The sequence below is a fragment of the Bos javanicus genome, chromosome 13 (genome assembly GCF_032452875.1).
Source record: "Bos javanicus breed banteng chromosome 13, ARS-OSU_banteng_1.0, whole genome shotgun sequence".
Classification (NCBI taxonomy): domain Eukaryota; kingdom Metazoa; phylum Chordata; class Mammalia; order Artiodactyla; family Bovidae; genus Bos; species Bos javanicus.
Window position 1 is genome coordinate 71,784,440 of NC_083880.1, and position 10,557 is coordinate 71,794,996.

Consider the following 10,557-nt stretch of genomic DNA (forward strand, 5'->3'; position numbering starts at 1 on the left):
CCCGGGTACCGGCAGCAAAGTAAAGCGGAGCACTTGACCGAACGCGGCCAGCCGAGGGACGCCGGGGGCCGGGCACTCTGGCCCAGGCGCGCCTGGACGCGGCAGCCCGCGGCTGCAGGCGGGGACCCGGGCTCTGGCAAACCCCTCGAGCCCGCTCAACTTTCTCCGCCCGGGACCCAGCGGCGGATGCCGGGATGCGCCGGAGAGGGAGCGGGGATCGGGGGCGCACTCACCTGCGGCGCTCTGCGCCCGGGCGCCGGGCAGCGGCGGCAGCTGCAGCCGCAGGAGCAGGCTGAAGGCGAGCGCGGCGAGGTTCGCCATCCGTGCGGCAGCGGCTCAGCCCCTTCCCGCAGGGGCCGGGGCCGGGACTGGGGCGGGCGCGGGGCGGCCCCGCATCGCCGACGCGGCCGCAGGCGGTGCGCGCCGCTGGGCTCCGGGAGCCGGCGCCGCTGCGCTCGGAGCCGAGGCGCGGCGCGAACTGAGGCGGGAGGCTGGGCGGGGGCGGGACGCGGGGCGGGGGGCGGTGTCCCCGGAGTCCTAACGCCGCCGCCCGCCCGCCCGCCCGGCGCTCCGCCTCGGCCGCGCACACACCCTCGCGCGCACGCCCGCGCCTCGCACACGCCCGCGCCTAGCCCACGCGGGCTCCCCGCGCACTCGCCCGGCCGGCCGGCTCGGGGCCGCTCTCTCGCACAGTCACGCGCCTTACACGCAGCGCCCCCGCACCCACGCGCCCCACGGGGTCCTCTCCTCTTCGCCCGGAGCCGAGCCACCGCGTCCACCGTCTGCCCGGCTGGGGCGCAGGTATCGGGGTGCGGTGGAGGGGAGGGAGAGAGGGAGCTGCCGTTTGAACTCGGAGTGGGCGAACAGGTGAGTAGGGTACGGGTGCGAGTGGGGGAAGGCCGAGGCAGCCGTCTGGACTCGGGACGGGGAGCCAGGTGAATGGGGGTGATGGGAGGGGGCTCTGCCCTAAACAGGAGCAGGTGTCCACTGGCGAGGGTCTCCGGCACGCCCTAAGATGAGAATTTCATGTAAGAGTCGTCACCGCCCCACAGGCACACATATAGATAACGCGCACACACGCACACACACACTCTTCTGGGTGCATCGGTGCACCGCAGTCGTCCCCCACCCACCTCATCAGCCTCCTAGGCACCCCTCTTATTCACCCACCCCTGCCTCTTGTCGCTACCCCCAACTTGGGAGGCGGGCGAAGACTGGCCGTGAGGCATCCCAGCCTCTCACTGCCTTCGCCCTTCCCCTTTTTCCTGAGCCAGAACCCTGCAGCTTTTTCCTATTTCTTCCTGGTCTGAACAAAGACCCGGTTGAGGCTGAAAGCCTAAAACCATTGATCAGAGTCCGGGCTGTCCCTTGCAGCCCAGAGGCAGCGACTCTGCCCTCCTGGGATCAGGGGATCTCATGGAAGAGACCAGGTGCCCCTTGGTTCTGGCTGAGGGCTTGGGCTATAAAAGCCAGAAGAAGGGTCTCTGGGCAAAGCTCAAGGGATTCACACTCTGTAAACCTGACCAGTCCCCTAACCCCCACCCCATCCCCGGCCTCATCTTTGCTGGGAGTCCAAGGATGGGATTGGACAGACTGTTGGGGAGAAATACAAAAGTCAGGTGTGCCAGGGGCTCTGAATTGAGTTGCTATGGCAGAGAACACAGTCTCTCTCCCCTGTACCCCAGATCCCACTAGATGCAGTGGGACACTTGCCTTGAATGGACACCCATTAACTCCTCCCACACTGCACTGTTCTCCCACTCCTGTCTGGCTCCCCCACCACCTTCAAACTGTGAAGGGCTTAGACTAGCCTCGTGGACTAGCTAGTGCTCGTCTAGGCGGAGGCCCGGGTGTGGACCAGCTGCCTCAGAGATTCTTTATAATTTTACAGATTTCGACAGGGCACTAAACCATGTGCCCTGCTGTGCTAGTCTCTAGGGGCACAGAGGTGACTGGCTTTCAGGACAGCTGGGTTGGGAAGATACCATCTGCTCAGAGCTAAACAGCTGGCTACAGCGTCCGTCAAACCCTCATCCAAGGTTTGTCTCAGGCAGAGGAGTTGTTAGCAAGGCCTGACCCAGGCCCATGACCTGTGACTCTGGACATGGCTGATCCTAGGCCTGACCCAGGAAGCAGGAAATTTCTAAGCCACTAGGGAGCTTCTGATTTCTTATAACTTGTCCTGGCTCCCTTTGGCTCCTCTTCATGCCCTCTCTCAAACTTTCTGGAAAAGCACAAAATGCATTTCTCAATAGTGTCTTCAGAGCACAAGCCCTCCCATATCCACAGTCTAAAGGTGCTATATTGCTGCCCTAACCCACTGAGTGGGGTTCACGTGACCCCAAAATAAAGCTCCACTCCAGGGACTTCCCTGATGGTCCAGTGGGTCAGACTCTGCTTTCCCAATGCAGGGGGCCTGGATTCAATCCCTGGTCAGGGACCTAGATCCTGCATGGTGCAACTAAGACCTGGCACAGTCAAATAAATATTTTTTAAAAAGCTCCACTCCCAAGGTCACCAAGCTGGTGAGCAGGACCATCACCTGCCCTTGTCACTGGACTGAGCCTGCCCCTGTTGAAGCCAGGGCTCTCTGTGTTTTGCCTGCTACCCTCTGCCTAGAAACTGATCCCTCTATTTCTTCAGGAGCCAAACCCACCACCCAGTAAGACTCTGACTCTGGTCCCACCTCCGTGCCTTTGCACTTGCCGTTCTCTCTGCCTGGAAGGCCCTTCCCTGTGTCACCTCCCCGAATAGCTCCTTAAATGACTTCTGTAGCCGAGAGGCACTTCCTGCCCACGGCCAGTTGCCAAGGCCCCCTGAGACAGCCACTGGGGTGATGCTTTTTACACAGTGGGGATGTGGTTTGTCTCCTGGGTCTTTTCCACAAGCCTGAGTTCTCAAAGGACACCTGGACACTTAAGACAGGGATGCTGGCTGATGGGAAGTTGAGGGGAGGGATGGCTCAGGGCCACAGATGACTGGCTTCTCAGAGGAGGGACTTCATGGAAAGTGACAGCATCATCTCCCACCCTCCTTTGCGGGAACTTCAGTGCTGATTAGAAAGGAAGGGCTGCTTTCCCATCTGCCCCCATCAGCCCGGGGAGGTGGGGGATCTTGACCACATGTTCACTCCTGGCTCAGGGCCAGGTTCAGTGTCAGTGCTGAAGCAAGGAGGCCAGGGCCTGGGTGAGCTTTTTGATGGCTTCAGAGGGCCCACTACCCCCTTTCAATTCCACTCAAGAAGGTGGCCCCTTCTCCTTAATCCCGTGGGACTGAGGGCAAGCCCTCTCTCAGCCCTGGTGTCCCTGTCTACACAGTGACTTCCCTTTCAGCTCTGGGGGCACCAAGACAGGAATGTTCAGACACTTTAGCTGCAGCTCCCTCAGCCCAAGCATGGTTTGAGGGGCAGCCTGAAGCACATATTCTTTCAACAAGGGAGTTGGCTGACTGCCATGTGCCATGGCTGGGCTGTGGGTGTGCAGCTTGAGCAGGAGACTTGGTCTTTGCCTTCCTGGAGCTTGCAGTCTAGTGGTAAAGACCAGACACGGAGAAGAGAGGTGAAGATCCGGAGGTGACCTCCATCTCCCCAGCCCTTCCCTCTGCCCCCAGTGATGGTCAGCCCTACAGTGGGGATCAGAGGACCAGGGAGAAGACACCTTGGGCCAGGATGCCTTACTTACCCATGGGGAAAGCCTGGTGATGTAGCTGTTTTATCTCCATCTTATCCACAAGGAAACTCAAAGAGGCTTCACCCTATGTAGGGAGGCAGCTGAGGAGCGGCCCTCCACTGGCGCCTTCTCTCTCCTTGCTGTTGTGCAGGGTACCTCTAGCCATTTAAATACAGAATTTAGAAATTGAGTCTTTAGTCACACTAACCACATTTCAAGTGCTCAGGGGCTTTATGTGGTTAGTGGCTGCCATATTGGACAGCACAGATATAGACGATTTTCATTAACACAGAAAAATCTATTAGCACTGCTCAAACTACAGCCGATGGGCCAAACCTGGCCCACTGCCTGCCTTTTTTCTTTTTTAAATAAAGTTTTATTGGAACACAGCCATGCTTATTATTCATTTGTGTACTGCCTATGGTTGCTTTTAGCAGAAAGTTCTATTAGACAGTGCTGCTCTCAAGCAGAGGTCAGCAAACTACTGTAATAGGGAAGAATCTTTGTATTCTATTACGAGTTACTACTAAAGGGATGTTGCCTATAAGCTTAAATTATACATAATGGCCCATTTCTGGGAAACCTGCCTCCCAGATGAGTGTTACGCTAAAATACCTTTGTTTAGGACCACCTGTGAGTGGATGCAGGAAAGAAGAAATTAGCACACTCCCTCAGGAGTCTGCCCAGAACCAGAAATGTTTTCGTTGACCCCCTCCACTTTTAGTATAAAAGAAGCCTGAATTCTAACTGAGGGTTCTTTGGGATGCTACCATCTTCTCCGTCTTGCTGGCTTTCTAAATAAAGTTGCTGTTCCTTACTCCAGCAACTTGTCTCTGGAGTTTTTGGCCTGTCCTGCAGCAAACATTACAAGCTTGAACTCAGCAACACTGCCACCTGTCAGGTCCTTTGTAAAGTCCTGCTTTGGGGTGCAGCGGTATTATTGGATAATGCATGTTTTTGTAGAACAGAATGGTTGGGTCGTGAGGTTCCACCTGAAAAATACTTACAGTTTTTTAGTTGCATTTGAGTTATTTACATTTGCATGTCTTGACAGAAAGTGTAGCCAAGCAGGATCCTATGGGGACTTCCCAGAAGAGCCCCTGATCTAGGTCCTCTGCCTGCCTCTTGTCTGTGGAAAAACTGTGGCCTCCTGGGCTTCCCTAAGGTCCAAAGAGTACATTTACTCAGAGAGGTGAGAAAATACAGAAAGAAGGGAAAATAGTCAAGCAGTACAAAATAATAATAGTTTAGCCGTTAAACAAATCCAAGGACTTTTAGTCCCTCCTAGGGGGCTATAGATAATATTCTGAGCCATGTCCTTTCCGCTGTTTTGCAGAGACTGAAACCCCCACCAGGAGGAAGAAGTTAACTCTGTGCCGCCCACAAGCACGTAGCCCCAGTCGGGTCGGAACCAGAAGGTTGATGACATTGACTCCTGATGACATTGACAACTGATCAGAAGGATGTCCACGAGCTGATCACACACCCCAGAATCCCCCTCCCTTATCCTGTCTTTAAAAACCTTCCCCTGAGAGCCTTCAGGGAGTTCGGGCCTTTAAAACACTAGCTGCCCTTTAAAACACTAACTCCTTACTTGGTTCCCTGCAGTAAACACTGCACTTTCCTTCACCAGAACCCAGTGTAAGTAGATTGGCTTGCCTGCACGTGGGAAAGCAGACCCAAATTTGGTTCAGTAACAGCAGCACTAGTGTTTATTAATATTTCTGCCATAAAAACATTATTCACATAAGCCAGAATCTAGCCCACCTCCTGTTTTTATAAATAAAGTTTTATTGAAACACAGTCCTGCATATTTGTTTACAATTGCCCTTGGCTGCTCTCGACACTGCAGAGGCAGAATTGAGTAACTGTGACAGAGATTATTTGGCCCCTTTCACTGAAAACATTTACTGTCCTTGCCCTTTACAGAAGTTGCCAGCCCCTTCTCCAGAGCAGTGTCACAGTGCAAGCTGACAATCATTGGTAAAAACTGGTTCTCAAAATGTGGTCCTTGGACTGGCAGCATCAGTATCACCTGGGAATGTGTTAGGAATGCAAATTCTTGGGCCCTACCCTATACCTACTGAATTAGAAATGCTAGAGGTGGGGCCCAAGAATGTGTTTTCACCAGTCTCCCCGGTGATGCTCCCAGGTGAGCATGTTTAGAAGATGCAAGCTCATGTTGAAAATCACAGATCTAAAACAGCCATGGAGAAAATGCCAGTAAGTGACTGGCAGAGAAAGGTGTCAGTGGGCTCCCAGGGCAACAGAAGAGTTGAAAAGATGTCAGGAGAGTGATGGCCCATCCGCTGCCTGGTCCCTCTGCAGCAAAGCCTTTGACGGCCCTTGGACCAGGCCATGCCAGCCGGGAGGGGACCTCTCACCAGCCACCTGTGCCAATGCCCAGGCCCCGTGCCTGGCGGCCCCGCCCTCCCACAGACTTGTCAGCGCATTTGGAGCTGTCTCCACGCACAAATTCATGGACCAGCTGTCTCTTTTAATCTGGTTGCAAGATGAAACCATTAATAGATGTCAGACACATTGGCAATGATCTCTTCATTAATAATTTCCTCCTTTCTGAGAAAAAAAAATTAGTAACAAGCAATCATCAATAATTCAAAAATACAAGTTAACCTTTCTATTAGCAGAGTGGTTCTGCACACACCACAGACTCTTTCAGAGCCAATAGTTCTGGCTTAAATAATGTTTTTACAGCAGGAATATTAATATGTGTTAATGCTTTCTGTTGAAATATGCAAATCTAAATAACTCAAATGCAACTTAGAAACCATACGTATACTTCAAGCATAAGCTGATGATCTAACTGTTTTGTTCTGTAAAAACATGCATTATCCAATAACATTTCTGTGTCCAAAAGCAAAACTCTACAAAGGAATCACTTTGAGGTTTAGGCCTTTGTGGTTGGAAAGATTTCTCTTGTGCTGGATCGATGCTACCACCCTGTGCCTTTCTCCCCTCCAGAGTCAGCTTCTCTCTTGGGACAGACAGAAAGCCTGGACACACTTCCAAGTGGCTTTCACTGGATGTTGGTGTGCTCTCGGTAAGCCTTCTCAATCCCTTACATCAGGGGTCCCCAGAAACTGATGTAATAATAATAAAGTTCACAGTAAATGCGCTTGAATCACCCCGAAACCATTCCCACCCCGGTCTGTGGAAAAACTGTCTTCCACAAGACCAGCCCCTGGTGCCAAAAAGATGGGGCACTTGTGCTTTGCATCCTTCCTGGGCGTCTTCTTTTATGATTTTCAGATGCCACCTCCACCGCCAACATCTGTTTCCTCTTCTAGAACATGCTTTATTTCAGTAACACTCCTCTAGTTTGGGATTAACATATATATACTGCTATATATAAAATAGATAATCAACAGGGACCTACTGTATAGCTCAAGGAACTCCACCCAGTATTCTGCAATAACCTTTATGAGAAAAGAACCTGGAAAAGGGTAAATATATGTATAACTGAATGACTTTGCTGCACACCTGAAACTCACACACTGTAAATCAACTATACTCCAATATAAAAATTAAAAGGCCCTCCGGGTGAAGCCTTGCACCTGCTCAAATTCCTTATACCTCCCTTTACCACCATGGTGACCATGAACTAGTCACTCTTCCTCTGCAGATCTTTCTCCCACTGGGGTCGTTATTCCCCCAGACTGAGTTGAGTAAGAATTAAGTGCTTTTATGGATGGTAGGACACCTAGAGGTCTCTTCTTTTCCTTCCTCTGCTACTTCCAAGTCTTAGACTCACAAACCACTCCAGCCTTGACGCCATGCCAATATCATAGACACCTGGATGCCAACACAGCCTGGAGCACCAGCTGCCTCATCCTTGGGCCAAACCACCGGCACATGGTCCAGACCATTGGCAGGTAGGTCTCAGTGCCTGGGATGCTAGGGGGCATCTTGCTTTGCCTAAGTGGGTTCTGCCAGACAGCTGTTTCTTTTCATGGAAACTCACAGACACACACACACAACTAAGCGACGTGTGCCAAGCACCCACCATGGTTGCTTGTGTCTCCATCACGTGCGCAGCCCCAGGCTGAGCAACCGGGATGCCAAGGTAAGGTGATCCCCATCCACAGGCACCCAGAGTCAGCCCCAGGGAGAGGTCACACAGCACACCAGGGACAGGGGGGTGTTAGGGTCATGGACGTAATCAGTGGACATCCAACGTGATTGAGGCATGGCCCCAGCCTTCACTTCTTGCTTCCAGCAAAGTGCTTCTCTGATGAAGCAGGACAAAAGCCACGGTCTCCGTGGTAGCCTGGGGCCCTGTGGTTGGACACGGGCATTTCAGAGCACTGGGGTTCCCCAAGGCTCTCAGCTCCTCTCCTGGTCCCTGACTCTGGACTCTCAGATTCAGGAGGGTCCCAGGTAAGAGATGGACTCACCTGTTTGAGGCGGGCTGAACCTGTTGCTTCTCTGAATCCCCCTGCATCGAGCTGAGCTCAGACCTCAGCCCTGTTCTGCCTCCTGTCTCATCCCTCCCAACCCCACCCCACGCACAGCAGCCCGAGCGCTTGATGGAGAAGACCTTCAGCCCACAATCCTGTCACTCGCCAGCTTAAAGCCCTTCACGGCTGCCCCACTGCCCTCAGAATAAGGACATGTATACGCTACCACATGCAAAATAGCTTGCGGGAAACTGCTCTATAACACAGGGAGCCCAGCCTGGCGCTCTGGGATGCCCTAGGGGGTGGGATGGTAGAGTGTGGGGGGATGGGAGGGAGGCTCAAGAGAGGGGATATGTATATTCTCATACAGCAGAAACCAGTACAACAGTGTAACACAATTATCCTCCAATTTAAAAAATAATGTTTCCTCATAGATTAAAAAAAAAAGAATAAAGTCTAAATCCTTAATATGGCCAAAAAGTCCCCAAATGACTGAGCCTAGCCAGCCTTTCTAAGCCTGTCCCCTCCCTAATTCACCTTAAACTCCCCCACACAGAGTCCTCCTCGCCAGGTCGAGGAAGAAAGAAGGGCATTTGCGTGGCAGGAACTGCTAGGCAAACACTCAGAGATGCAGAGGAGTTTGCTCATTCCCATAGGCTAGGACGTGCCCAAAAGGCTCCTTCTCTCCTCTGACATTATTTACACAAACTCTTTACTCCAAGCCACAGTGGGTGACTCTCCACTGCCTCCTCTGTCTCTGCAATGCCAAATTCAAAATCCTCATCCCGCTTTATCCTTACCTAGGCATCCAAATCAGACAAGGCAAAGGCACCCCACTCCAGTACTCTTGCCTGGAAAATCCCATGGACCGAGGAGCCTGGTAGACTGCAGTCCATGGGGTCGCTAAGAGTCGGACACGACTGAGTGACTTCACTTTCACTTTTCACTTTCATGCATTGGAGAAGGAAATGGCAACCCACTCCAGTGTTCTTGCCTGGAGAATCCCAGGGACGGGGGAGCCTGGTGGGCTGCCATCTATGGGGTCGCACAGAGTCAGACACGACTGAAGCGACTTAGCAGCAGCAGCAGGCATCCAAATCCTCAACACTCAGCTTTGGGAGGACCCAGGGGCTGGACTGAGGTGGACGGAATGAAGAAGTGTCCAGCCGTTCCATGTCCACAGGACCACCTGGGCCGGGCGCTAACAGCAGTCTGATTACAGCGTGGCCACCGCTGCTCGTGTGTTGGCTTGGACAGAGTTTCTCTCCCAGGATCTCCCATGAGACTCCTCAGTGCAGTCTGATACAAAGGGAACATTGCCAGGCTCTGAAGTTTGGGGTTCATCAGTTCTGGGCTGAGTGAGGATTCTGAGTTATCAAAAAGAGCTCCTGGGGGATCCCAGGATCAGGGACCATTGGAAATGTCACCTGACGCATCTCACTCTGAGCACCCGGGAGCCTTGCTCTGGTGAGTTGACCTCCCCACAGGTCTTGACAGAAGGAGCACTGAACCTCGTGTGTGGAGACACTTCATCCTGATCTATTTGGCCCCGCTAGGCAAATTTGGCCCTCATCAACATATATTGAATGCTTTCTGGATGTGCCTGGGGGCTTGGCGTTGAGGATATGAGGATGTGGACACAGTCCTGACACTGCAGAGGCAGCCACCCTCATGGAGAAGGCAACTCTGCAGGTGCTCCTTCTGTGGAGCAGAACCAGGAGAGAAGGCCTGGAGGCTTCAGAAGCCTGCCTGCCCCCAGTGCCAAGCCTGCTCCAAGTGGGGCCTGAGCCTCAGGAATGGTGGACACTGGACCTTTGAGGAGAAAACGGGATCGAGAAGTATGAAACAAATGATACAGAAATAAAGCCTCTTTGGGGGATGGGGGTGGGGTGGTGGGAGCGGAATAAAATCATATTTTTTAAATGTGTATTTGTTTTTATTTATTTGACCACACCAGGTCTTAGTTGTGGCACTCAGGGTCTTCTATCTTAGTTGCAGCATGTGGGATCTAGTTCCCCGACCAGGGATCAAACCCAGTCCCCCTGCATTGGGAACAAGGAGTCTCAGCCACTGGACCAGAAGAGAAGCCCCTCAAATCCTATTAAGGGACTTCAGGGTAGGGTCAAGTGCTGGGAGGACTTTAACATCTGATGTCTGCGGTCTGGCCAGCTTCATGATGGCTAAAAGCAAATGCCTCTTTTTTTTTATTATTTTTTTTTTAAGAGGGGCTTCCTAGGCAGCTCAGTGATAAAGAATCTGCCTGCCAAGCAGAAGACTTGGGTTCAGTCCTTGGGTGTGGAAGATCCCCTGGAGAAGGAAATGGCAACCCACTCCAGTATTCTTCCCTGGGAAATCCCATGGACAGAGGAGCCTGGCGGGCTACAGTCCATGGGGTGGCAAAGAGTCATTCACAACTTAGTGATTAAACAATAGCAGCAGTGTTTTTTTTTTTTTTTAAAGAAATTCCAAAA

At 52.5% G+C, this 10,557-nt stretch overlaps 1 protein-coding gene and 1 long non-coding RNA gene across 2 annotated transcripts in view; one reads left to right on the plus strand and one right to left on the minus strand.

Annotated features, from left to right (window-relative positions):
- The window catches only part of LOC133258790 (receptor-type tyrosine-protein phosphatase T-like), a 447,290-nt gene extending 446,882 nt beyond the window's left edge, over positions 1-408 (minus strand). The window contains exon 1 of the mRNA XM_061435510.1: positions 234-408. Within this exon, the coding sequence (XP_061291494.1) occupies positions 234-321 (88 nt within the window). The 5' untranslated portion in view covers positions 322-408. The remainder of the gene's footprint in view (positions 1-233) is intronic.
- A 301-nt stretch (positions 409-709) lies between these two features.
- LOC133259741 (uncharacterized) lies at positions 710-10,260 on the plus strand. Its single transcript, XR_009740503.1, has 5 exons — positions 710-801; positions 5,005-5,309; positions 6,651-6,729; positions 7,429-7,561; positions 8,891-10,260. It is a non-coding gene; the product is annotated as an uncharacterized LOC133259741 (long non-coding RNA).
- Positions 10,261-10,557: the final 297 nt, after the last annotated feature.